General features: G+C 43.6%; 1 protein-coding gene across 9 annotated transcripts in view; it reads left to right on the forward strand.

The window, feature by feature from the left end:
- The first annotated feature begins 549 nt into the window (after positions 1–549).
- The window catches only part of LOC146344286 (uncharacterized), a 110,296-nt gene continuing 82,984 nt past the window's right edge, over positions 550–27,861 (forward strand). For 3 of the 9 annotated variants that reach the window (XM_084857044.1, XM_084857043.1, XM_084857045.1), the window contains exon 1: positions 550–699. In XM_084857044.1, the coding sequence (XP_084713170.1) occupies positions 579–699 (121 nt within the window). In that variant the 5' untranslated portion in view covers positions 550–578. Of the gene's footprint in view, positions 700–10,374; positions 10,421–10,659; positions 10,716–27,861 lie in introns of those variants that run through there. The other 6 variants (XM_084857040.1, XM_084857048.1, XM_084857042.1 and 3 more) reach the window with 5 other exon arrangements.

Raw genomic sequence — 27,861 nt, forward strand, 5'->3', positions numbered from 1 at the left:
TCTTTATATTGACTTGCCCCTCTGTGGCTTATTGTTCGTCTCTCCGTAGCTTGGCGGGGGGGAATGAGAGAATCGTGGTTATAATTTATATTGCGGCTATCCTGTTCGGCTTGGTAAAATTAAGAGAAATGACAATGCACATTTAAAAAAACAATGTGTTCTTCGGCGGCTTCGGGTCGGTGTTCGAACTTCTAGTTCCAGCATGCATTATTGCAGGTGAGTCACAAAGAACCAGCGTCGCAGTAGCGCAAAGGACTCTGGGATTCGTAGTGTGCAAAGGAGCCCGCCTTTTCAGGGGTTCTGTAGCGCCAGCCCGCTCTTCTCGCCATACAGAGGGGGTTTCTTCTCCCTCCTGAGTCCTGAGCTGGAGGCGCTGCGCTTTTCCGCTCCGTCCTTCCTCTGCCATGGGTAACAGGCGGCGGAAAACGGCAGGCGAGCGAGCAGCCGTTCGGTGTGGGGTGGGGGGCGCTGCGCTCGTCCGCGTTCCATCGGAGTGGGCGGGGCCGTCGGCGGGCGCGCTCCCGTATGTAAATGAGCGAGCGTGAGGTCAGAGGCAGTTGGAAAAGGGAACAGGCAGAATGGCCGCCGCGGCTCCCGCTCCTGGCGCCTCGCAGTGCCGGAGCCCCCGCTGCACGGCGGAGCGCAGGGGAGTCCGCCGCGAACTCGACTCCTGGCGGCACCGGCTCATGCACTGTGTGGGTAAGAGAGAGAGGTAGACTGCGAGACGCGGAGCTCCGGGAAGGGAAGGTGCTGAGGGAAGAGCGGGGTGGGTCGTGAGGGGAGCAAAGCGAAGCGGCTCGGTCGTCGTCATAAGAGGAGCCGAGTATAGGCTAGAATCTCCCTCAGGGAAAAGCGTGCCTGACCGGGGGGGGGGGGTAGATACACCCCGCCTACTGGTTCAGTCTCTTGTCGACACAACTACGTCGGGTACCGGGGGGGTGAGTGGTCGCCCCTTTTGTCCGGGGTTCCTTGAGAGTGTGCGACGGGGTCCTTCTTGGCGCGCCCGCCCCTTTAAGAAGGGAAGCCGCTTGTGCGTTGACGGTTGGGATTTGAAGTTTCCCCCTCCCTCGCGCTGGCCTGCGCCTCCTCCTCGCCCTCCCGGCGTTGTCATAACAACGGCAGTTCTCGCTCTTTTCTCCTCCCCCCCCCCACCGCCCAACCAGCCCCCTGGGCTGTCCTGTGCCCAGTGTGGCTCCTTTGGCAGGGTTGAACTCCGTTACTTTCTCTCCTTCTCCCTGCTCCCTAATTCTTCTTAATCTATAACACTTTTTTGACAGCGTTTGTTGGGTATAAATGCAGGTTTCTTTCCTGACTTCTCCTAGGTGCCTTTTAGTTGTACTTGCTGACATGGAAGCAAAGGCTATTCCTTGAGTTACGGATGGAGAGGGAGAGAGACTGAGTGAATGTGTAGGTGCATGAGGGAAACAGACGGATTTTGTTGAATGGTTTCCCGATTTTTGTAAGTGGTGGGTAGTCCATTAAGGTATGGGGGAGATGGCATGAGGCTTGATTTCACTCTCCCCTGAGATTTTTGCTGTATTTGTCTTTATCCAGGGGTGCTCCTTCCGTGTGTTTACCATCTCCGATGGCAAGATTAAGGCAGCAGATTATAAGATGGACAAACCTTACCCGTGGGCCCCAATTCATAGGGGAGTTATACTGCACAAGCCCTATACAAATTAATAGGAGTGCATTTATTTATTTACAGTATTTTTTATCATACTCCTTAGCCCCACAAAAGTTCCCAGAGCAGATTACAGATATCAACAGTAAAACATCAGGCCTATAATCTAAAAGACACGAAACACAAGGAAAGAAGAACAGGGAAGGGAGGGGGAAGCAAGTTCAGGCACTGGTTCTTGGTCACAGTTCTTATAATACAGCTTATGTTTGTTTCAGTGAGCTTGCATAGGAGGATGTATTGGTGGGTTGTACCTCATGATGTTCGGGGGGATGGGAGAAGAATTGGATTTTCCTGTTTGGATTGCTGTTTGGATTTTCCAGCTTTAGTACCAAATTACTGAGGTCAGCCCTGCATCTGTTGATACCTATCCTTTGTCAGGGCTGGGCTGGTAGCGATATATTCATCTGACTAACAGTGCTCTGTAACTGTTTTCCATTAAGATCTTAGCTTGCTCAGTTTGTAGCCTGAAGTCTGTTCTCATTCCATTTGTAAGGAGAATTGCTTTGCTTAGTAGTCTTCTTAAAAAAAAATCCATTATGGGTTTCTCAGGTTAAGGAAGGACAACAGAAATACTTCTCTGCATGTGGCCTAGACCCTTTACTTTAATCCCCACTCCCCTCTGGGGTTATGGGTATCATTTTGCTTATTTAAGAGTATATGGAATGTAATCATACCCAGCTGCAGAAGATGGGGGTTGAACTATATTCAGATAGTGCTGTTGTTCAAAACTGCTTTCACATTTCAGCTTCCAGGGAATACAGTTATGAACAGTTTAAGAGACTTGCTTTCCCTCCCTCCCCCATTTCATCTTAAGACTCAGACCATGCAGACATCATGACTTCAACATCAAGAGCCTTTAGCCCCCTCCTGCTTTTTGTAACATCTTGCTTGATAAATTGATTTGGAGATCTCAAAAGCTTGCACATCTCTGGGACCGTTCATTTTGTGTAATCATGATATTACGCTAATACGGAATATGGAATTTGCTTTCTTCTGTATATCTGGCTGTGTGGGACATCAGTGATGGCATGAACTTTAAATCCACGGTTAGGCAATGTATTTATTAGGACCAACCAAAGTTTACATGCATCTCATTGTCCTGCAATTATCAGATGAATCCCTTTTAAATCAGTAGTACTCTAGCTTCTGTTTGTTTTGCAGCTCAGGATAAATAATGCAGTTTGGAAAGATATGGATGAATGGCATTAGACAAAGAGTGAGGGTGGAGAATTAAGAGTCTTTATTCTTTGGGGCCTCAGTCAAATTGACTTAACTACAGTTCTCGCCATTCTACAGTGTCAGAGTTGGGTGTAATATATGGAACTCTTTAAGTGTCATCCCCCTGATGTTCCCCACATTGCATTTATTACTTGCAGACCCAAAGGTCTTCACCTCTGTCCTGAAAGGAAAAAAAGTGGGAAAGTAAGAAGGGGGGCATGCATTCTCCAGTATGCACTTAGAGGGGATGGGGAGAGATTTGTATCCCTGAACAACAGACTAGAGAAGGATAGAAGCACAGATTTTGAGTTGGACTCCCATTTTGTCCAATGGGCAAATACTCAGTGTATTAGGAGCACAACTTTTATAGCTCTGGTGTGATGTTTTCTATTTTCCCCAGAAATAGCATACCATTGCTAGATTCCTAGTTATGTGGGAAGTTGAGAAGTAGTACTTGTTGCTTATAGAGCAGTTGTTGAATCCAACACACCGCGTGATTCATGAGATGTTTACAGCACATCATAAATATGAACAGTCAGGGATAGTGTTTTAAAACATCTTACCTCCAGGAAACTAGTTCCACCTCTATTTGTCTTCCAAGGAACCCATACATCTTTACAGAAGACTTAAGATATATTCTAGGGTGTGTATGGGACTTTGGTTAGGTTTACCCCCTACATTGCTCTTCACTAAGTTAACAGGCACCCTCGAATATGCTGAATAAAGATCATTAAGGCCTGTGGCAGAAAGTTGTTCTTTTCCCTTTCATGGAAGGTGCCTCTGCCTTACTTTTGGGAATCCTCCTTCTCCCCCCGCAGTACAGCTAACCCCATTCAGAAGGGTCCCCTGACCCACTGGGTAGCATTTTCAGGGGGCTGGAGGGGCTGCCATGCGGATGATAGGGGAGGGAAGTCCACTTCTGCTAGCCCAGTTGTATGTGCCCAAGTCTGGATCGAAAACCTTACAATTTCTAGAAGCTGGAAGTGAACATTCCATGAAAGAGTGCTCAATTAGTATATCTCTCATTGGACACTTACACAAGCAACTCTATGTGGTGGGATCTAATACATTGTAAAATTCTAGCAGTACATATTGCAAGGATGTACCTCACATCTCTCTCAGGGGCAGTTGTGTGTTTTCATTTAGAATCACTATGGTCACATCACTATGCTCACCATAGAAAAGTGTTTGCTTTTCTTTTTTAGGTTTAGGTTTCTTGTTTTTCTCTTTAATCCATTTTCTGATCATCTTTTCTCTGTGCATTCCATATCATGCTGTCTCCCCCCCCGCCCCCATCACTAGAGGCCTTTCTGAACTCCCTCTTGGTTCATTCTCTTTTCGAAACTACAGTGCTCGTTCTGCACTCTGTAGCACATGGTTTCTTCTGTCTGAATCCCCATCTGTTATCACCTCTTTTTTTCTGCACCCACAGGTTATTCTCCAGCCCTATTTCTCAGTGACTTGGTTTGAATGTCACAACAATTCCTGGGTTGTTTAATCTGAGAATTGTTGGGGTCGAGGGGCAGCAAGCAGAAGCGCTGCCTCTTGGGTGCTCATCATTTCTGCTTCTAATCAGCAACCCAAGAACGCCCCATTCCTTGGTTGTTACTGTGACATCTGAACCTGGAAAGGTGCATTTTTAGAGGTTAAACAACCCAGAGTTAACCCCACAACAAACAATGGGAAGTTGATTGAAAGTGGAAGTGACGAGCATGTGGGAGGCACTGCCCTTTGTGCTGCTTGACCCTGACAATTCCTGGGTTAAACAACTCTGGAATTGTCATTACATGTGAACTGGTGCTCCTCTTTTTCTTGGCACCTCTATCTGTTGCCCTCCTCTTTTCTCTCTCCTTACCATACAGATTTCTACATGCCATCTCTCCGCTGCCCCCACTGAGCAGGTGTCTGCACCTCCATTTCTAAGTTACCCATGATTGTGTGCGCCCTGCAGAACTATCTGTCCCCCCTTTCCTCTTCAGTCTTTATTTTTGTTCTATTTCTGCCTATTTCCTCTCCCTGGGGGATCCAAATATGGAAGGGGCCACAGTTGGTGCCTAGTTGCCCTTCCAACTTCATGTTGTGTCTTTTTGAAAGAGCTGTTTACATTTTCTGAAGTACTGATTGTATAGTTGATGAATGTAGAAACTGAGAACATAACTTCATTTCACCGTTCTTGTCCTTCAAAACCGTGTTAACTTTCTTGCTTTTGTCAGTCTTCCTTGTTTGTAGGAAGCTAATTTATATGGTGATAAATGCCTTATGATGATCTGGATATGCAACTTTGCATACCTTAAAGGAGGATAGTAAACAGTGGAATATGCATTTCAGCTCTTTAAAGCTTCCTGATTCTTAATGCAGGTAGTTTATTGAATAGGTAGCAAGTATTTGTTTCGGGTGATAACTTGTATTGTTGCACTTAAGTTGGAGAAAAGTAAAGAAAGGTGGTGGGTAGGGATGATAGCTTGCTGCACTTGGAATCTTTAATCTTTCTGGCAGTTGTCTTAACACAGTGAACTGGGTCAGACATAATGGCAACCCAAAGTATGGGTTGTTTCCTTTCCAGGGTTTCCCATGATTTATCTGCAAGATAATCATGCGAAGTGTAGGGTATTTATTTATAAAAAAATTATAAATCATATCTTTCAATTTCTGGGTTGTTTGATTCTGTCCTCTTTTCCCCGCTCCCTCCCTGTATCCCAAATGCCTTTGCGACATTGTAGTACTGGCAGGTAGAGGGGCTGAGGGTTTTTTTACCTTTCTTGCCTGCCACCTCTGTAGCCTGCTGAAACAACTCATGGTTCTGGATTCACCTGCAACAACAACCCAGAGTTAAAGCAACCCAGAGTTCATAACCCAACCACAAACCATGGGTTCTCTTCCTGGGTTGTTTGTGGTTAACAACCCAGAGTTCTGGGTTCACACGTAACAACAACCCAGGACTAAATAACCCATAGTCTGGGTTGTTGTTACATGCAAACCAGGTCATGGCTTTGCCTTTGGGAGTTTTTTGCTTAATCTTCAAGCCATGCAACTGTCTTCAGAAAACTGGACAATTAAAATATTAAAAGGGAAGGCAATGCAAGTAAAGTAGTTATAAAACTTGAAAGACTGTTTAAACTGCTTTCAAGTTTAGTGACTTGTAATAACTGCTACTTCACTTGCATAAAAACATAAAAAACTGTTTTCTGTTTGGTTTAATTGAGCTGCAGTAGTTTATGACATAGTGATGAATTGAATTCAAGCAATAGTAATTCTGTTAATAACAGTTTTTCTTTGGTGGGCTTTTTTTTATTGTGAGAGTTGGCATGTTGAACTATACCTGTAAGGGAAAGTTGAGCTATGTTTTGGGTTTCATTCACTGAAATGGTGATACCTCATGAACACCACAGGATGGAGCTAGTGGGCCTGTTCAGATGTCATGCTAACCAATTATAGTTGTGGTATTTCCACTAACTACAGTGGCTTAGCATGTCTTGGGGGGTGGGATGGACCTTGTTTTCTGTGGTTAGTAAGCCATCCCCATTATTCACCCCCTCAAAAGCGTTAAGGGACCCCAGGGTGGCTTACTGTGTCATCTGGCGGGCTCCCCAGTGGTTTACATGAGCTCCAGAGGACTTCCAGGCCATGACCACAGAGTCCACTGGCTAGAGCGTCTGCCACTGTGGGTGATGCTGTAGCTGTCACAGACTTTCTCTATGGTTGCGAGCTATTCAGGATGCTGGAGTGGCTGCCAGGAGCCCATTTGTGCTACAGAAGGCGTTGGGATGTGCATAAACCACTTTGGTAAGATCGCCAGGTAACTACAGAGGGGGGTGTTAGTGGAACCATGTGGTGTCACGTGGTTCCCGGTTGTGTGACAACACAGGCCTGTGTGTCATGGTTCCACTAACCGCCCCCCCTTCTGTAGTTATCCCAGCCACCCTCCCGCAGTGCGCATATGAATAGGCCCAGGTGTTTCCCCACAAAGAGAAGTACTGGAGGAAGCTTAAACATTAGAGGTGTGAAGGTCTGATGTGGGATATTCTTTGTTTTTTGTCTTTTCTGAGATTGGATATGGAAAAGTGAGCTTCATGTTGCAAAATGTTTTCAGGTATTTTCAGTTTCAGAGAACTTCGGCTATTAGGTGGGATAGGAATAAATAAATTTGATCAAAGAATGTTATCTGGGAATGTGCCAGGCATAGTGCTTGCTCTTGAAGTTTGGTGTCAAGCTATTAGTCCAGGGGCAAGGCTAGGGTCTGGAAGGGAGGGGGAAATAGAGAAAGATCAAGGTTAGAGGCTGGGGGAGGGGGAAGCAAGGTAGAGAAGTGCAGGGGGAGAAAGAGCAGGGCTGGAGGCTTTCATGGGAGAAACACTGAGGTGAAGAGGTGTAGGGAGAGAAACAGCAAGGCTTGTGGGAGAGGGAAATAGCAAGGCAAAGGGGAAGAGAGCGAGAAAAGGGGTTGAGGAAAGAAGTTGCAAGGCTAGAGGTTGGAGTGGGGGAGAGGAGACTGTGCAAAGGAGAAAGAAGAAGATTGGGTGGGGTCAGGAAGCAAGTCTTCTCTTTCTGACTGGTGAACAGCTGATCAATGACAGGTCCGTGAACAGGAAGGAGAACCTGGTGCGCTACAGTTTTTCATGCTTCTTGGTAAAAATAATTTTTGAAGGAGGCAGGGAATGGAGAGCTTTGCAGGCTCCACTAGAGGCCCCTGTGGGCACTGCATTGGGGACCCCTGTATTACTCTAATATGGTCTTTGCCTGCACAAAAACAATTTGTTAGTGGAAAGAAAAACGGACTTATGCAAAATATTCCGTTCCAGAAGCCCAATGCATTTCAGGCCGCAAATGGCCTTTCATCAGAGGAATTGTACATGATTAAACAATGTTTGTTTTGTCAGTGTCTACTCTGACCTTGTGTCTTGAAGATACAAACTTCATGTAACAGATCGTAACACTTCAAAACTCGTTTTTAGAGTAAAAAAGTTGTGTTCCGCTTTTGCTTAATTCAAACACATATCTTAGTACACACCATAGAAATGGACGTGTGTGTATGTGAGAAACTCCCTGATCGGTGGAAGTTTAACATCAAAAACTCTCGATCTTTCAGATGCTGATTCTGATTAAAGAAACTTGCAGTATGTTAGTATTACCTATAACATAATATAGCAGTCTTGCACTGAAGCATTCCGTCATTATGATGAAAGACCAGAATACTTTCCATTAGAAACCAAATACCTCAGCTTACTATGCTTTTTATAGATTGCCATTTTATTTGCTGCAAGGCTGGACATTTGCTCTCCCCTTGGCTGAGAGTGTAGCACAAGTCTATGCCTTTAATATTTTTCTCTTGGCTGCCTTTCAGAGATTTCCTGGCACTGACACCTCTTGTCTATTATTTGGTGCCTAACTTGATGGATGATACCTTAACTTTAATTCTCCAAAGATTCAGTGATCTTTTCAAAATAGTAGTTAAACTAGTGGGTATCCACAAAAAATTGCAAACAGAAGAGAGCAAAGAGAAACCTTTTTTGTTCCCCACCATTCTGTTTTCCTTCTTAATCTTTCCTCCTTCTTAGCTTGACCCCTCCTATTTTCCATCCACCCCACCCCCAACTTCTTTTCTTAACACCTCTGTTGCACTTGGGCCTGAGGGAAGGAAAACACCTACCTATTGAAGGATGTCAGTTTGGGTTTCCTGAAAGTTCAGGAAACATTTCCACTGTCGTAGAGTGGGGCCTTCCTCTTGTCCTATGCTCAAGCAAGTGAGAGGACTTCATGGTCCCCAAATGGTTTGTCTGCTACCTTCAAAATCAGAGTGGTTTCTGCCTCGGAGAAAACCTACTTCTCTCCTCTTCTTTCCCCCTGCACCAAGCACAATTATTTTTGTGACTGAAGGAGGCTGTCCAGTCAGCCTCCTTCCATTCCCCAAACTATCAGTGTGGGTAAGGAATTAGTTTCAGGGAACATGTCATACAGCAAGCTTTTTTTCAGACCATTCCATAGTTCTCTCCACCCAGCCCCCTTTCAGCTGATCAGATATGTGCATATTGTCCTTCCTTTACCTTCTGGGGGATATTCCACTTGTTTCCTATCAGTCCATTCACATTCCTGGCTTTGCAGGGCACTTGTCCTCCAAGTCTAATGCACTGCTGAAAGGATCTAAAAGGGAGGGAGCATAAGTGGAAGTCCCCTTTGCCACTGCAAGGATCCTCTGGAGGTGTATGTAGCTTAGAGGATATTTATGTCAGAATGTGTATCCTCCAGACCTATTCCACTCCCCAAAAGCCAAAGCCTGAAGTAGCAGGATTCAACAGAATCCTGTTGAATTCTCAGCTCCAGCCAACTGGCAGCAGCCATTCCATCAGGCTGCAGCAGCAGAAGGGAAGCTAAAGAGACCAGTTGCCTTTGGCTTCTCTTTTCTCTCATCTGTCACCTACCATTCCATTGGGCTACCTGAACTGTTTCCATACAAGCTGGTCATTATAAGAACTGGCGCCTGCTTTTTTTCTTCCTGCCTCCCAAGCCCTTTTTCCTTTTGTGTTAAGTCTGATGGATAAGGACTCTAATATTTTTATTATTATTATTATTGATCTGTAAGTCACTGTAGGAGCTAGGTGAAGAATGGGATAAAAATCCTTTAAAGATATAAAGATGGTGCCTGTGTGCTGCTCAGGTTTCCAAGTCATTATGCAAGCACAACACTCAGCTTTGCCTTTTTGAGGTAGTGGTGACAAATTGGAGGACAGGGTAGGTATCATTCTCCTACACACACAAACACACACAATTTAAATTAGAATGGTATCCACATGCAGCCAACTGTAACGTTTGCACAATATCACATAAATTCGCATATACTACAACATATCACCAGCACTCTGCATTAAAGACCACATTTTCCCAAAATGATGAATACCTGGTTCATACCCCACCAATTAATGAATTACCACAAGTACAAATCTTTGCCAGTGGCATCTGTCAGAAAAGCTACTACTTGATAGAGGTACCTATGATGGAGAGCTCTCTCCTTGTGGCCTGCTTTCTCAGCTTCTTGACCTCATCTTACTGAGCTTAGGTGGGGACAGTGAATAAGTTTCAACTATGTAATCCATAGCCTTGTAGCTGAAGTAATTGTTTAGCTTTGTTAGTAATGGTCTTCTACTGAGAAAGTTGTATTGATGTTTACATTTCAGATTTCCAAGTCACATACATTTTGTCCATCTTGTCTAATAATTGGAGCTTGTGCTCTGCTTTCATTAACTCCTGTTACAGCTAAGTAGTAGATTGTTCTATAATGACTAGATGAGCTTATAGCAGGGTATGCAATGTTTTTGGTCCATGGGCACATTTGACACTTTGAGAAACTATGCTGGATGCCACTGCAGAATGTCTGCCATGAGAGGCATGGCAAAAGATAATCTGCCCCAAAGACTTGAGTACTAGGCAGAGGTGGAGTCTGAGCTCCAGCACATTAAACAACCCCTTCTAACCCACAGATTTCAGCACCAACAGAAGCCTATTTCACAGCAATCCCAGCTACAGGTAAGAAAACATGTTAATTAAAAAAAAAAGCGGGGGGTAAGCGCCGTGGCAGGCAGTAAGGAAGCTGTCCAGGCGCACAGGCGCCACAGGCACCATGATGTGTGCCCCTGGCTTATAGGTTCTGCTCAAATGTTGCAGCACAGATACTACTTCCATAAACAAATAGAAGGCTTTCGTTCTATTGGTGTTGCTTGCTACTGCTGCAATAAACCCTTCTGTTGTGTACTGTTGCTCTTTTTAGTGACTGCATCTGGACGGATACCAGTACTGAACAGGCCTGTCAGAGGCACTAACTGCAAGTATTGCTGTTTAGTAGCAGGAGCAATTGTCTAACAATAAAATGCTATATAAAATTGGGCAACCGGTTGGATAGAGTGACAGACTGGAGAGGACAGAACTAGATTATATGAAAGGTCTTCAGTAACAGCATGGGCGGTAGTCTGCCTCATAAGATGGAGGGGAGGGGAGCAAGCCAACAAACCTAGGCCCTTATTTGCCCTTCCCCTCCTGTGGCTGCCACTGCTACCACTAAGTGAACATCTTTGTTTTTTCCCGGCTGCCTCCACTAAAACAGCCCTGTGATTTTGGTGTTTTCTATGGACTTCCTTAGTAACGCAGCCACTAGCCAGTACTGGGTGGAGTGGGAAGGCAATTAGGTATGGAGTGAAAATTGAGGTATCGGATCAAAGTTAAACAACAAACATATTTAGCTTTTATTAACTTTTTTGGTAAACAGCAACTAGACAGTTAGTGTAATGATGATCCGAGGTGGGGGGAACAGATTTAAAAATCATTTTAGCAGTTAACCTTAAGAGCACTTAGGCTATGAAAATAATGTGAAAAAACACATCCATCTAAACCTTGTCTAGACTGTTTCTCTACGTAAGCCAAGTCCTAGTAATAAAGCATTTTATTTTAGCTCATCCTAGTCATTTGGCAGTGCAATTTCTAGTTGTCTGTCTTCTAGCTTAGCTTTTTTTTAACCTGGTCTCTGGGTCCTCTGCACACACTTTTTTCTTCTGATTTCTGGCTCTTGAACTTTGCCTGCCTGCTAGCTTCATATATCTACATTATTCCAGCTCCCCCTCCCAACATCTTAGCTAATCAGAAGGGTAGTAGATTTTTGCCGAGTTTCTGGAGTAATTCTGGTTTCCCTGGTAGTTTTCTGTTCACAAAGTTTGGCTTGGCTTACTACAGTGTTACTCTTCCATAATTTGGTCTCCCTTTTTAAACTTCTTTTGCCCCTCTCCCCTAGGTCATACTGTAATCTCTTCCACAGGTAAATGTTTGGATATTTTTATACAGTGCTCTCCTTTCATCCCTTTTCAGGTGTCCCATGCCTTGCAAGAGGCGTGTGCCCCACTGTTTGTGAACCACTTAATTTGTGGCAACCACTGATCCCTCTTCTCCCCCAAGACCTCTGCACATACCAGAGACCCTTCATATTTCCCCAAGCATTAGAACAGACAACCTGCTCTAAAGTTTGATGCGAGTAGTCCCCCCCCACACACACACACACACACTGCCAAATCCTTAGCGGGGAGGAGTTTTCCATAATGTGCTGAGCTTGTTGTTTCTGCTTTCGCCAAAGCTTAGCATTATGAGAAACTCATCCCTCCTCACAAGTTGGTTTTAAGACGGGAGCAGTGTTTTATGTCATGCTGAGAAGGGACCCAGCATGTGAATTTTTGGAAATTGGTATTACATGGTTTTCAGTTATGAGGGGTTTTTGAAAACCTTTGTGCCTAATACTAGCTATAGGACCTCGATATAATTAACACTTAACATAGCCTCTTGTGATTGATGTATGTTGTCTCCAAAGTTGGTTGATTAGTTAGCTCAGTTCAGACATTAAAGCCAAACCTTGGTCATCCTTCATTTATGTGTTCAATCTTTTTATTCGTTTACCATTTTATTTTTTGTGTTCACCGCTCCGAAATCTGTTCTAGATACGGAGCGGTATATAAATATTGTAAATAAATAAATGTGTTGAATGTGATACACTCACAGGTTAAAACATGGTTGTTGAGGCAGGCATTTGGGGTGGGTTAGGGTTTTTTAGAAAATGTTTTTACTGTAGAATTTTATTGTTTTAAACTGTTCTATTATAGACTTTGTACATCGCCCAGAGTGGCTGGGTGACCAGCCAGATGGGCGATTAATAAATTTAATTAATAAATAAACACGTTGTGTCTCCCTTCAGCTGCTATTTTCCTCTACCTCTTGATTCATGAGAAACATAGTTTGCCACTTCATCCAACAGCATAAAGCTACTGTTGGCCATATTTGTTCCCAAATAAAAGTGGAAGTCCAGTTTAAACTGTGGTTACTGTGAGCCAGGAAACACAGGAGGAAATTGAAGAGGAGAGCATTTGACCATGATATCTGAATTGAACTAGCATTTAACTTGGTCTCCTTAGATGCTTATGGATTCAGCATATATATTTTCAGAATACTTTCATAAACCATCAAGAAAACTCTTGCTTCTAAATAGGGAGGTGTTCCCAATGCTAAGAGAAAAGAAATGGAGTGCACTGTGGACAGAACTCACTGAAATGTGTTGCCTTTATGACCACTCCTAGGATTTACTCATTTATTGTACCGTTAATTTTTTACCCAATTTTAGTTTGTCTAATTCCAGTCACTGTTTCATTTATATAAATACTCATCTAACATGACATGAAATAACACATGCAGCCACACAAGTAGGCTTTGCTTTAAAGTATTCTATGCCAAATCAATAAAAATGACTGTTGCATTGTAGTCATGGATTTTGTTGAATGTTTGCAAAGTCAATATACATGTTGAAATGTATTTACAGCCAAAACAAAAAAAGGGGGGGATTTTATCACTGGGGGCAGGCCCATACCCCTAAAAAAAAAACTTGTTCAGGATCACATTTCTCTCTCCTTTTGCTATAGAATATATAATGCAGCCTTCCCCAACCTGGTGTCCTCTATGGACTATAACTCCCAGTCTTCCTATCCATTAGCCATGCTGGCTGAAGTTGATGGGAGTTAACCAAAACATGTGGAGGGCACCAGGTTGAGGAAGACTCATATAATGGCTTGGATTATTGAGACACTGTCACTAGGAGTTGCTAAACACATCCCAGTACTACTGAATTTCTGCTTATTTTGCCACATAGCACTTGACCTTCTTGAAAGTGACCCTAAGGTTCAAAATGGGCCCTTATTGGCTTTTGAAGTAGTGTATGTTCCATTCTATGGCAAAAAGAATCAGCATGTGTTTATGGGATATATGATCTTGAAGACAATTTTGGAGGGGTGTGGCCCTAGCGACAGCAATAGATTTTTAAAAAAATAATTTTGTCTAGATAGATTTCAACACGGAAAATGACTCTACAGAACTTCAACAAAATCCATTATTATGATGTATCTTTCATTTGACTTGGCAAGGAAAACCCCATAAATACTTTTTGTACAGCTCCTTTGAGGGAGGCAGTAGTAGTATCAATGCTATTTAATTAATATCATCCCCCCCCCCAACTATTGGATAATCCATTGCCTTTAGGACAGGAGTGAGGAACCTTTTTCAGCCTGAGGGCCATGTTCCAATCTGGAAAGGTCTCTGGAGCTACATTCCATCTGTGGGCATGGCCAAAATGTGATTAGTAATTTTAAACCTACTGAGAAGTAAGCAGGACAAGACTTCTGCATGTCTACTGAGAAGTAAGCAGGACTGAAGCATTCAGTAGCCCCATTCACCCTAGCAGAGAAAAGCTTTTGTCTCCAATCAGCAGAACCTTGGGAAGAAGTATCTTGCCCATGAGCTAGAGGTTCCCAATTGTTTCCTTAGGCCCTTCTGGTCTCTCACATGGAGGGGGATGCAACAATATTGATACAGTATACTCCAAGCAGAGAAGGAAATGGTGTTTTAAATGAACATTCAGTCCCTCGGCCTCTCAGGCTTAAAGGTCCTGACTGCCTTAATCAGGCTAACCATCTCTGTCAAAATGGACAAAACCCAACACAATAATTGAAGACAAATTAAACTCTGCCCACTTAAAACTAAATGGGCCCACTTTAAAACTAAAGTTAAATATCTGAGGTTGAAAGATGAAGGGAAAATGTGGGTGTATGGAAGTTGTAAACAAGTGTATGTGATACTAGCATTTGTTTACTGCTTATATGGTGCAGGTGCTACATGTAATTCACTTACAGTTTCCATGTTCCTCAACCCAGCAGATTTGTACAGGTAGCATCTGCTTTCAAATCTTCCATTCTTGGAAAGGTGGTAGAGTGGGTGGTGGAGCCTCCACTCCATGCAGTTTTGGATAATACTACTTAGATCTATGTCAGCCTACTTTCTGGCCAGACAGAAATAGCCTTGGTCACCCTTGTGGTTGATTTGTGCCTGGAGACAGATGGGTGGAGCGTGATCCTTTTGATTATCCTGGATCTTTCAGCAGCTTTCAATAACTTCAACCATGGTATCATCCTGGGTCAACTTATAGAAGCATAGAATAGTAGGGTTGGAAGGGGCCTATAAGACCAGCGAGTCCAACCCCCTACTCAATGCAATAATCCAAGTCAAAGCATCCTTGACAGATGGCTGTCCAGCCTCATCTTGAATGCCTCCAGTGTGGGAGAGTCCATCACCTCCCTAGGTCATTGGTTCCATTATTGTATTGCGCTAGCAGTCAGGAAGTTTTTCCTGATGTTCAGCCAGAATCTGGCTGTAACTTGAGCCTGTTCCGTGTCCTGCACTGTGGGATGATCAAGAAGGGATCTTGCTTTAGTAGTGTTTGTGGGCACTGTGTTAGTGGCTCTGGTCCTTTCTGCAGTAGTGTTCCAGAAAGTGGTACTGGGGGACTGTTCTACCCCAGTATGGCAAGGTTGGGGAATCTGTGGGCCCCCAAAAATAGAGATGTAAAATTTCTGGAAATTTGAAACCATGGAAAAAACCAATTTTTTTTAGGAAAAAACAGTAATTTTGGGAAAAATTGAAAAATAAGCAGTACTTACTTTTAATCACTCTTTATAGATCCAAGGTCACTTTGTTGCTTTAGGGCAGCCTTCCCCAATCTGGTGCCCTCCAGATATTTTGGACTTCAGCACCTATCCGCCTCAGGCATAATGGCCAATGGTCAGAAATGCTGGCCAAAATATCTGTAGGGCACCAGGTTGAGGAAGGCTGCGTTAGGAACATAATGTTCCTAAAGTTATATTATGTATAAGATGGCTGTCTCATAAAATTATCATATTTGAAAACTTCAAAAAGTGAACTCAGTAAATTCGTAATTATTGTCTGAATAAACTATACTCTTAAATTTTAATGTGCCAAACATGATTAGTTCTATGAGCAAACTAAGTTATACATAACATACTTTAGATTCCTAGTTTATGTCTGATCAGAGGAAAATTCAGCAAGTAGTCCCTGAAACATCTGAATCATCCTAGAAGCCAGAAGAAGCAGGAAGAACTGGAGGCAGAGGAAGACAAGTCCAGAAACACAGGACTCTGTAAAACAAAACCTAAACTGTCAACATACACTTTCTTCCATATTATAGTGACTCTATTCACATATTGGGGAAACAGAGTATGACTTGGAGCATCCCAAAATGTCTATCAATAAAAGATACATTGGATCAATAATTCTAATAAGAAATGGAAGACATAACTATGCAGAATCGTACAGAGAAGATTTTAAAAAGTTCCCCGTGGCTTCATTATTTCCAGACGTTTTACATCTCTAGTCTTTCTATAAAAGTCTTCTTACAACATGATTTTTAGAAATCGGGGTGAGGGGTGGAATAAATGCTTGGTAACAACATATAAACACTTTGGCTTAAATTCTAAAAGAAAATATGTCATAATCCAAAGCTGCTCAATTTTGGGGCAGGGGGGAACAAAAACAGTCCTTGGAAAAACTGGGAAAAAATACTCCCCCCCCCCCCCAATTTTTATGTTTTTTTTCCAAGGCCTTCATGTCTCTACCCAGAAGATGTTAGATTATAACTCTCAACACTGACTGGCTAGGGTTGAGGGATGTTGGAGTCCAACAGCATCTGAAGGGCCACAGGCTTCCTACCCCTGGAGTATGGTATACCTCAAGGTTCCAGCTTATTCTCCATACTATTAAAAATATACATTAAATCCTGGCAGAGAACATGTGGAGGTTTGAGCTGAAATGTCATCAGTTTGTTGATGATACTTGACTGTACCTGTCATTGAAACTCTGAACTTTTGTCTGTGGACAGTTCTGGCATGGATGATGATGAACAAGCTGAAACGTCATCCAGGCAAGATGGGGGTGCTGTTGGTTGGTAATAATTCTGATCTGGATGGAGGTGTTCAACCTGTCCTGGATGGGATTGAACTCCCATTGAAGGACCAAGTACGTTATCTCTGGATGTGCAGGTGGTGTTGATGACTAGGCGTACCTTCTAACAGCTTCAACTATAATTACATCTGCAAAAGGTGGACCTAGCTTCATTTACTCATACACTGGTTCTTCTTTGTGGTCTCTGCATCACACATGTGGTCTCTGCGCCTGCACTGAGCCTCTTTTGGGAGACTTCTAAAGCTGAGGAATGTTTTGGCGGGAACCCTCCCCTACTGCACATATCCCAGAGCGATCCCGCTCGTTCCCTCAGTTTTCTTTTGGCCGCCTAGTTGGATTAAGATCCTGAAGAGGTAACCATCATTAGAGAACTTTTTAGTGCTTTGCAGTATAGCTGAGGAGTCATTTTTTCTCTTCGTTTTAAAAACAAGGATATTCTTGCCACGGCTGTGGTCTTTACAGCGTGTGGCCTCAAAGGCTCCATTTTGCAAATGTGTGAAATGTGGAAGTAAGTTGCCTCCAAGTGATTCTTATTCCCTCTGTCTTTTTTGCTTGGGGGAGGCACATTTACCTGAGGCTTGCTCACTCTACCAATTGTTTACCAAGCAGGTAAGGAAAAATAGGTTGGATAGACTGAAAGTGGAGCTTTGGAAGAAAGCCTTGCTGGCAGTAGATCCTAAAAACTCAACCGACTCTCGTGTAAAGGAGAAGATGGTGGCCGCTATGTCTTCTTCAAAACCTTCCTTTCCACAGTCCTCAGGCCCTGTTGCTGACTGAACAGACCTGCTGGTTCCTGGGCACTCACCAACCCTTTTGCTGGTGAAGAAGCTCTTAAAAAAAAAAAAAAAAGCAAAGAATCCCAAGTCTGGATCAGAGGCCCTGAAAAAGAGGAATGTTGATAACCCTTCAAAGGCCAAGGTCCCAACACTGCCTCCATTAATGGACTCACTGATGTGAGCATTCCCATCGGTACTGAGCGCCCTGGTGATTGAGCCAATCTCTACAGCTTTGGAGGGCGAGATTTTGGAATTATCTCTACCTCCACCAGCTCCTCAGGTTTGAGTGATCTCTCCACCTTGAGAACATCAGCCTTCTTCTGTTGTACGGAATGATGCTTCTCAACATTGAGGGATTACTCCGTTTTGAGATAATCAACATTGATTCCATTCTCCTGAGTCTATCAGGTCTCTCCGTGTAGACCCAACAGACACCAATACAGAGAGAGATCCAGATCTCCACACAAGGACAGGGATAGATCCTCTGAATGGTCTTTCCCACCTCCAGGGCAATATACTTTCAATGACTGGCATTGTTCTCGGGATCGAGAGCATTATGATCATACCAGGTACCCTAGAGCAACCTTTCCTAGATACCAGCCTCACCCATCAACAGCTTTATCTCGTCTGCCAATGGAAGATGAATTCCTTCCACCTCCACCTGTGCCTCCTTGCTTATCCTCTCTGAAACGGAGCCAACTAGCACCAGCCAAACCACTGCACTTGCCATCTTCTCCTATGATACCGGCAAACCCTTCTGCCTATTCCTGTGCACAGACCCTTTTTGCCTCATAATTTGGCTAATGGTCACCAGTCTGAGTCATCTTATTCTTCCATCCCTACTTCTGTCTCCTCTCTGGATGATGTTTCTGGGAGGCAAGAAGGAGCTTGGACATGTTCCATTTTTCTGAGCAAGTTCAGTCTCTAGGAATCGATGTTCAGCAACCAGAACAACACATCTAAGATCCGGTTTTTGATGCTGTCAGTACTGAATCATCGAAACCAGTGGCAGTTTCTTTTCTGACCCGCCTCCAAATGGTACAGCAGTCATGGAAGGCCCCATCCTCGGTGGCTCCTTCATCCAAAAGGCTTGAGTCCTTGTGCTGAGTACAGGAGAGAGACGTGACTTTTCTATACTTGCATCCATTTTCAAACTCCATTATCGTTGAGTTGGCGCAGGGGCGATCACAAAACATCCTATGCATCATGTGTGGATAAAGAGGGCAGGAGAATGGATCTGCTGGGTCTGCGGATGTACTCTTCAGCTGCTCTTCGCTTCCGTGTAGCTAACTATCAGGCTGTGATGGCCAGAAACTAGCTGTTTGTCTGGGAGAAATGGACTCTTTGCGCATCTCTCCCAGATGACCAAAGGGACCTCGCCAGAGTTTTTAATGTGGGAGCTGTCAAACTTTTGAGACAGCAGGTGAACAGCTCCCATCACGAAGCTGGCTGCAGTGCATAATCCATGATGGGAGTGATCATGCTCAGGAGATGTGCCTGGTTGTAATCTGTGGGTTTGACTCCTGAGGCTCAATCCAGGATTGAGGACCTGCCGTTCGATGGAGAAGGTCTGTTCAATGCCAAGACAGATGAACAAATGGACTCGGTCCAAAAGGCAAAAACAATTGCCAGAAAGATGGGTCTGGGGCTCAACCACGGTAACAGCCCTGCAGAACTCACAAGTGATTTCGTCATACCCCGCCAAACAGTCATTTGAGCATTACTCTCACATGGAACAACCGATTGGTTCCAAATTGGGAAAGGAGTACGACAAGGCTGCATATTGTCACCCTGCTTATTTAACTTATATGCAGAGTACATCATGAGAAACGCCGGGTTGGATGACTCACAGGTTGGAATTAAGATTGCTGGGAGAATTATCAACAACCTCAGATAAGCAGACAATACCACCCTAATGGGAGAAAGCGAAGAAGATCTAAAGAGCCTCTTGTTGAGGGTGAAGGAGGAGAGTGCAAAAGCTGGTTTGAAACTCATCATTAAAAAAACTAAGATCATGGCATCTGGCCCTATCACTTCCTGGCATATAGAAGGGGAAGAAATGGAAGCAGTGACAGATGTTATTTTCTTGGGCTCCAAGATCACCACAGACGGTGACTGTAGCCATGAAATTAAAAGACGCTTGCTCCTTGGGAGGAAAGCTATGGCCAACCTAGACAGCATAGTAAGAAGCAGAGACATCACCTTGCCGACAAAGGTCCGTCTAATCAAAGCTATGGTTTTCCCAGTAGTAATGTATGGCTGTGAGAGCTGGACTATAAGGAAGGCTGAGCGCCGAAGAATGGATGCTTTCGAACTGTGGTGCTGGAGAAGACTCTTACGAGTCCCCTGGGCTGCAAGGAGGTCAAATCAGTCAATCCTAAAGGAAATCAACCCTGAGTGCTCACTGGAAGGACAGATACTGAAGCTGAAGCTCCAATATTTTGGCCACCTAATGCGAAGAGGAAACTCTCTGGAAAAGACCCTGATGCTGGGAAAGATTGAAGGCAAAAGGAGAAGGGGACGACAGAGGATGAGATGGCTAGATAGCATCACCGTTGCAATGAATATGGACTTGAGCACGCTCCGGGAGAGAGCGCAGGACAGGAAAGCCTGGCGTGCTATGGTCCATGGGGTCACGAAGAGTTGGACACGACTGAACAACTGAACAACAACAACTCAGTATTAACCATCCCAGCAACAGAAGAAGCAGACACCTTTCTCTAAATACTGCCAGGGACATGGAGGGAATGACTCTTTATCCAAATGTCGGCTTTGACTTTCTGATATTCACCATGTACAGTCTCCCTAGTCAGCCCTTTTTCAGTTCCATCGTGACTCAATTCTTTTCAACCTATGCAATAACAGACAATTGGGTGTTAAATGTATTCAATCAGGGCTACAAAATAGAGTTCAGTACCCTTCCCCCATTGGCTACTGTTCAAGCGATGCCCCCATCGGAGGCTTTACTTCTAGAGACGATGACCCTGCTCCAGAAAGGAACAATTCAAAGAGTTTCCCCATATCAACCAAATAATGTTTTTTTCTCCCACTATTTTACAGTACCGAAACGGGATGGAGGACTCCACCTAATCCTAGACTTAAGGAATCTAAGCAAGTTCATTACCCCCCAGAAAGTTCAAAATGACCACGCTGGCATCTATTCTTCCTCTCCTCCAGAAAGGTGTTTGGTCACACATTTCCATATAGCAGTCACAGAGGCTCACCAGAAATAGTTGAGGTTTGTCACCGGTACTGACACTGCCATCTGGGGTCCTGCCCTTTGGGCTAACAACCGCACCAAGAGTCTTTACAGAGTGGGGTGTGTGTGTGTGTACCTTTGACTTCAGGACATCGAAGTCTACCCTTACCTGCACACCTGGCTTCTCATCTCAGATGCCAGAGACTCCCTGTGTCATGCCATCAAGCTTGTTCTGAACCTTTTGGGGGGTGTTAGGCCTGTATGTGAACAAAGAAAAGTCAACCTTAAGGCCAACTCAAAAACTCCAATTTATAGGGGCGCTACTGGACTCGACAGTTGCACATGCTTGACAGCGGCAGGAACAGTTGATCGTCCTAGCAAAGATCCTCTACTCTTGGTGTCTAGTCACTGCTGATATGATTCAAACACTTCTGGGGCATATAGCAGTGATGGTCACGATTGTATATTGGGCAAGGCTTCAGATGTGACCATGACAAAACTGGCTTCTCTGGAACTTCGATTCCGTCACTGATGCTCTCGACACTGTCACTTAAAGATTCCAGACAAGATCACCGACTCTCTTCTGTGGTGGATGCAGCCACACAACCTGTGTCAAGGCGCTCCTTTTGTCCAACATCCCCGACTCAGCTATTAACAACAGACATTTCCCTCTCAGGATGGGGGACACACTGTGGTCTGCTGCAAATTCAGGGAACTTGGTCTGGAGTGGAGAAATGGCATCACATAAATTTCCTGCAATTCCTTGCGGTCTGGAAAGCAATGTGTGCCTTTGAGGCTTACCTGTGTGGAAGGCATGTACAGATCCTTACTGACAGTACAGCTGTGCTTTGGCACATAAAGAAGTGGGAGGTATGCATTCTTCCAAGCTTGTGAATCTCACAATGGACGTGTTTGGGCAATCCAGCAGAATATCTTTTTGAGCACTCTTCACATCGCAGGGGAAGACAATGTCTTAACGGATGCTCTGAGGTGGTCGTATCAATCTTCCCACAGGTGGAAAATGTCCCCAACCATCCTGCATCACCTATTTCAGAGATGGGGTCACCCAACGACAGACTTGCTTGCAACTCCATTGAATGTGATTTGCAGGAGGTTCTGCACAAGAGTGGGGATCAGCCAATTGTCACTGAGTGATGCATTCCAACTCTGGTGGTAAGGAGAGCTGTTCTGCCTCTTCCCTCCATTCCCACTCCTCTCAAGAATCCTCCAGAAATTAATTTATTTATTTATTTATTTATTTATTTATTTATTTCATTTCTATACTGCCCAATAGCCGAAGCTCTCTTCGACAGAAGATGAATGAAAAGGAGATGAAGAAAATTGACAGAAAATAGGATGGATTGTATCTTAATTGCTCCTTGGTGGCCAAGTCATTCATGGTACACAACCCTACTTTGTCTGTCCAACAGGGAATGTCTATGCCTCCCACAGATTCCAGATTTAATCTCTTGGGCTCAGGGCAGAATCTTACATCCAGACCTCAACACATTGCCCCTCACAGCCTGGAGAATCCAGTAGCAAGTAAGCCTGTTCAGATTCTGTCAGAAGTTCAAACTGTCTTGGGCGCAGCCAGAAAACCTGCCACATTTTGATCCTATGCTTCTAAGTGGGTCGTCTTTTACAAAATTTGCAAAAGTTCACGGTTTTGATCCACTCACAGGATCGATTGAAAATGTTCTTTTATTCCTGCACCACCTGTTCCAGAAAGGGTTGAAGCTTTCATCCATAAAAGTTTGTTTGGCAGCCCTCTCATCTCATAGAGGGGCAGATACAAGGTTTTTCCCTTTTTACACACCCCACTAGTCAGTTTTTGTGTGGGTTAAGCAATTTAGCACCTCTGGTGAGAACTCTGATGCCTCAGTGGAGTTGCTCTGTTGCTTTACTTTCAAAGCCCTTCAAGCCTATGGCCACGGCAGACCTCCATCCATTGTCATGGAAAATTGTCTTTTTGGTTGCTATCACTTCCTCCAGACATGTTAGCAAAATTTGTGCTTTAAGTTTTGATAATCCCTATCTGATTTTCCACAGGGACAAAGTTGACCTGAGACCAGACATTGACGTTTTACCAAAGGTGGTCTCCAATTTCCATGTCAACCAATCTATTTCACTGCCAACTTCGTCCCCACAGCTGTCTTCTGAACTGGAGAGGGAGCTGCATGTTTTCGATGTGAAAAGGGCCCAGGCTTTTTATAAGTCAGGAACGGCATCCTTCTGTAAAAGACAATTACTTTTCATTTGCTATGGGAGTCCTAAGAAGGGCCTTCTTGTATCGTCTCAAAGGCTAGCCTCATGGATTGTACAAACAATTGGTTTAGCCTATGAGCTGTCAGGCTTGGAGCGCCTGTCTCACATCTGGGCACATTCTACAGCTTTTGGCAAATGTGTTCCATTGTCAGACTTGCGCAAACTGGCAACATGGTCAAAACCCTTGACATTTGTAAAGCACTACAAACTGGATGTCAGACTGTGCCTTTGGGTGAGCTGTGCTGTCATCGATCTTATAATGAGACACCCACCCACCTCTACTAAGTGAGCTTGTTAATTGCCCATATGTGTGATGCATAGAGACAACAAAGAAGAACAGCAGGCTGCTTATCTGTAACTGTAATTGTTCGAGTGGTCATCTGTGCATTCACGCAACCCACCCACTGTCCCCACTTAGGTGTTAATGTCGATTTCTGTGTTGGGACCGAGGTGTGTTTTTCCCCCTTGTATTGGAGGCCAAACTAGGTGGTCTCAAGGAACGGAGGGAATGGTCAGGAACCAGCTGGGATATGCACAGTGAGGGAGGGTTCCTGCCAAAATGTTCCTCAGCTTTAGAAGTTTCCTGAAAGAGTCTCGGCACAGGTGCAGAGTCCATACATGTGAATGCACAGATGACCACTAGAAGAACTACAGTTACAAGTAAGCAACCTGCCTTTATATCAAGATTGTCCTATTGCAATGCTCTTTACATAGAGCTGCCTTTGAAAACAGTTTGGAAAGTACAATTAGTCCCAAAGTAGCAAGGCAGTCTGTCAGCTTATATTACTGTGATCCTACATCATTCACACAGGTTACCAATCTGTTTTCCAGGCTCCGTTTACAGAGCTTGTATTGGCCATTTAAAGCCCTAAAAAAAATAGAGGCAAGTTATCTGAAGGACCGCTTACACATCCATATGAACGTAACTGAGCCTTAAGATGGGCTTTGGAGGCTTTGTCTTTTGGCCCATCATTAATTAAGATCAGATTGCTGGGTACCAGGGATGGTGCCTTTTAGTGGTGGCATCACAGATGTGGAACTCCCTCTCTGGGGAAGACTTGCAAGACTCCTCTTTGTATTAAGACATGCAGTGAGGCAAGTAGTATAAGGTTTTCTGTATTCTATGATATTTCTTTTAATTGCTTTTATTACTCCCATTATAAACTGTCCTGAAAAAAATGTGTATTGACAGGTGGGGTATAAATGAATAAAATGTTTTCTAGGTGCATCAGTGAATTTGTGCCTTAATTCTTCTCTTAAACTGAAAGCGTTTGATACTAATGTTCTGAATGTTTGGAGGAGGTCAGTAGGGAAGCAGTCCTGAATGATTTTGTTATGCTCTTGATATTTGTGAATACATTGATTGCCTTTTCTGCTGAGCATTGAGTGGCATGTGTTCACAGGGGGAGACCTAAAGATGTTGATAAAGTAGCAGTTAATATTAGAACTTTATCTTATTCTTGTCACATAACTTTAGTTATGATGTATGGGGGGGGGGCGGATTTGAATATAATTTTTCCAGTACTATTAATCAGTGGAAATCTGACTCAGTATGTTTGGTATACATTTAGAAAAAAAAATCAAACCAAAAACCCCACCTATGTCATGGTTTACATACTGAATAGATATCATAAAAATCCTTCCAGTAACCAAAAGTAGTTGAAATATTTGATTTGGAAAAAATCAAAGGGCATGGTACAGTTTAAATTCCAAGAGTTATTTTGAAATTATTTTTATTGGAATACTTTTAAATATTTTAGGACATGACAACTCAATATCATATACTTCCCTTATATTAATCTAGTTTTCAATAAAAAATGGAAGGCACTTAAAACTGTCAGCATATTTTTTAACATGCCTGAAAACGTGTGTGCATGAATATTTGCTTTCTAAGGATAATAATCTGGGGGTAGGGTGTGGGGAGCAAATTACAACTTTCGATTTTAGATTTAGGTAGTATTGTATCAGTTCCAGTTGCCCAATGTTATATGTATTGTATTTGTTCATTACGTTTTTACTTTTAGGGGAAAATACATTTCCAAAAATAAAACGTCCACTACTATATGCTATACAGTCATGTGAAAAAGAAAGTACACCCTCTTTGAGTTCTATGGTTTTATGTATCAGGACATAATAAAAATCATCTGGTCCTTAGCAGGTCTTAAAATTAGGTAAATACAACCTCAGATGAACAACAACACATGACATATTATACCATGTAATTATTTATTTTACAGAAATAAGGCCAAAATGGAGAAGCCATGTGTGAAAATCTAAGTGCACCCTTACTGCTTCCATAGGTATGAAGAGGCTAAGTAGCAGCCAGCTGCTGCTAATCAAATGCCCTTGATTAATTGATCATCAGCAAGTGTGACCACCTCTATGAAAGCCGAAGTCTCAGAGTTTGCTGGTCTCGAGCATGCAGGTTAACACAATGCCAAAGAGTAAAGACATCAGCAGTGATCTTAGAGAAGCAATTGTTGCTGCCCATCAATCTGGGAAGGGTTATAAGGCCATTTCCAAACAATTTAAAGTCCATCATTCTACAGTGAGGAAGATTATTCATAAGTGGAAAACATTCAAGACAGTTGCCAATCTTCCCAGGAGTGGATGTCCCAGCAAATTCACCCCAGGGGCAGACCGTGCAATGCTCAGAGAAACTGCAAAACATCCAAGAGTTACATCTCAGACTCTACAGGCCTCGGTTAGCATGTTAAGTGTTAAGGTTCATGACAGTACAATTAGAAAAAGACTGAACAGGTATGGTTTGTTTGGAAGGGTTGCCAGGAGAAAGCTTCTTCTCTCTAAAAAGAACATGGCAGCACAGCTTAGGTTTGCAAAGTGGCATCTGAACAAATCACAAGACTTCTGGAACAATGTCCTTTGGACAGACCAGACCGAAGTGGAGATGGTTGACCATAATGCACAGCGCCACGTTTGGCGAAAACCAAACACAGCATATCAGCACAAACATCTCATACCAACTGTCAAGCACAGTGGTGGAGGGGTGATGATTTGGGCTTGTTTTGCAGCCACAGGACCTGGGCGCCTTGCGGTCATTGAGTCCACCATGACCTCCTCTGTATACCAAAGTATTCTAGAGTCAAATGTTAGGCCATCTTTCCGACAGCTAAAGCTTGGCCGAAACTGCCAAGCGTCATGCAACAGGACAATGATCCCAGGCACACCAGCAAATCTACAACAGGATGTCTGAAAAAGAAAAGAATCAAGGTGTTGCAGTGGCCCAGTCAAAGTCCAGACCTCAACCTGATTGAAATGCTGTGGCGGGACCTTAAGAGAGCTGTGCATAAACAAATGCCCACAAACCTCGATGAACTGAAGCAATGTTGCAAAGAAGAGTGGGCCAAAATTCCTCCACAACGATGTGCGAGACTGATAAAGTCATACAGAAAATGATTACTTCAAGTTATTGCTGCTAAAGGTGGTTCTACAAGCTACTGAATCATAAGGTGTACTTAGTTTTTCATGCATGGCTTCTCCATTTTGACTTTATTTCTGTAAAATAAATAATGACACGGTGTAATATGTCATTGTTGTTCATCTGAGGTTGTATTTACCTAATTTTAAGACCTGCTAAGGACCAGATGATTTTTATTATGTCCTGATATGTAAAACCATAGAACTCAAAGAGGGTGTACTTTCTTTTTCACATGACTGTATATCAAGAAACAGCTATGTGTGTGATCTCTGTGTCTTGGCCCTGTGTTTCTCATAGAGCGGAGTCATAATGGTTTAAGGTGTTTGTGTGGTTCTCCCCCTACCCCACTAATGATAAAGGGCTATTGACATTTTAATGCTAGGGCTGGGCTGAACATGGAGTTATGATTTCATTTATTACGTTTCAAACCACCCACCATCCAAAGCTCTCTGGAGGTTTACAACGATTGTAAAAATAGAATAGAATATAATACAAAACCATTCACATAAGAACATGTAAAACAATTGTACTCAATCAACAATAAAAATCCCAGGACCCATTAAAAAAACCCTTTACCTTAAACTGTCAAATGCTACAGGGGGACCTCAGTGGGAGAGCATTCCACAATTGGGGTTCACCACCAGGAAGACCCTCTTCCTTGTTGCCATCCTCCAAACCTCCCTTGGAGGAGGGCCCCAGATGATGATTGTAGCATACAGGTAGGCCTATGCAGGGAGAGGTGCTCCACCAGGTATTGCAATCACAAGCCATATAGGGCTTTATAGGTCAAAATCAGCACCTTAAATTGTGCTCAGAAACGTACAGGCAGCCGTTGCCAGAGGGCCAGGATCAGTGTTGTATGTTGGGAGCAACTGGATTTTGTACAAGCTGCAGCCATCTTCAAAGGCAGCCCCATATAGAACACATTGTAGTAATTTAAGTTGGTGGTTACCAGAGCATAGGCTACTGAAACCAGATTATCCCTCTCCACTTAGGAGTGTAGCTGGGCCACTAGCTGAAGCTGGTTAGAAGGCACTCCACGCCACTGAGGCCACCTGAGTCTCAAGTGACAATGATGGCTCTAGGGACCAGAAGAACCCCCAAGCTGCAAATATGATATGAATGCTACAGATCCTTGGCTCCCACTAAAGGATTGCTGCCTCTGCAGCTTATCTTGATAGGGGCAGTTTTGTGGCTTATATGCCCACCCAGAGCAGCCTTCCACAACTTGGTACCCTCCTTATATTTTGGACTTCAGCTCCTGTCAACCTGAGCCAGCATGGTCAATGGTCAGGAATCCTTGGAGTTGTAGTCCTAAACATCTATAGGACACTACGTTGGGGAAGGCTGACCCAGTAGATATTGAAACCCATTCTAGCCAAGAGCAGACTGCAAGCCTGAATTATATACATATTCATTATATTTTAGTTCTCAACACGTTTGTCAAGTTGTATTT

This window comes from Heloderma suspectum, chromosome 5 (genome assembly GCF_057233095.1).
Source record: "Heloderma suspectum isolate Gila_16-S chromosome 5, 16-S_ref, whole genome shotgun sequence".
Classification (NCBI taxonomy): Eukaryota; Metazoa; Chordata; class Lepidosauria; order Squamata; family Helodermatidae; genus Heloderma; species Heloderma suspectum.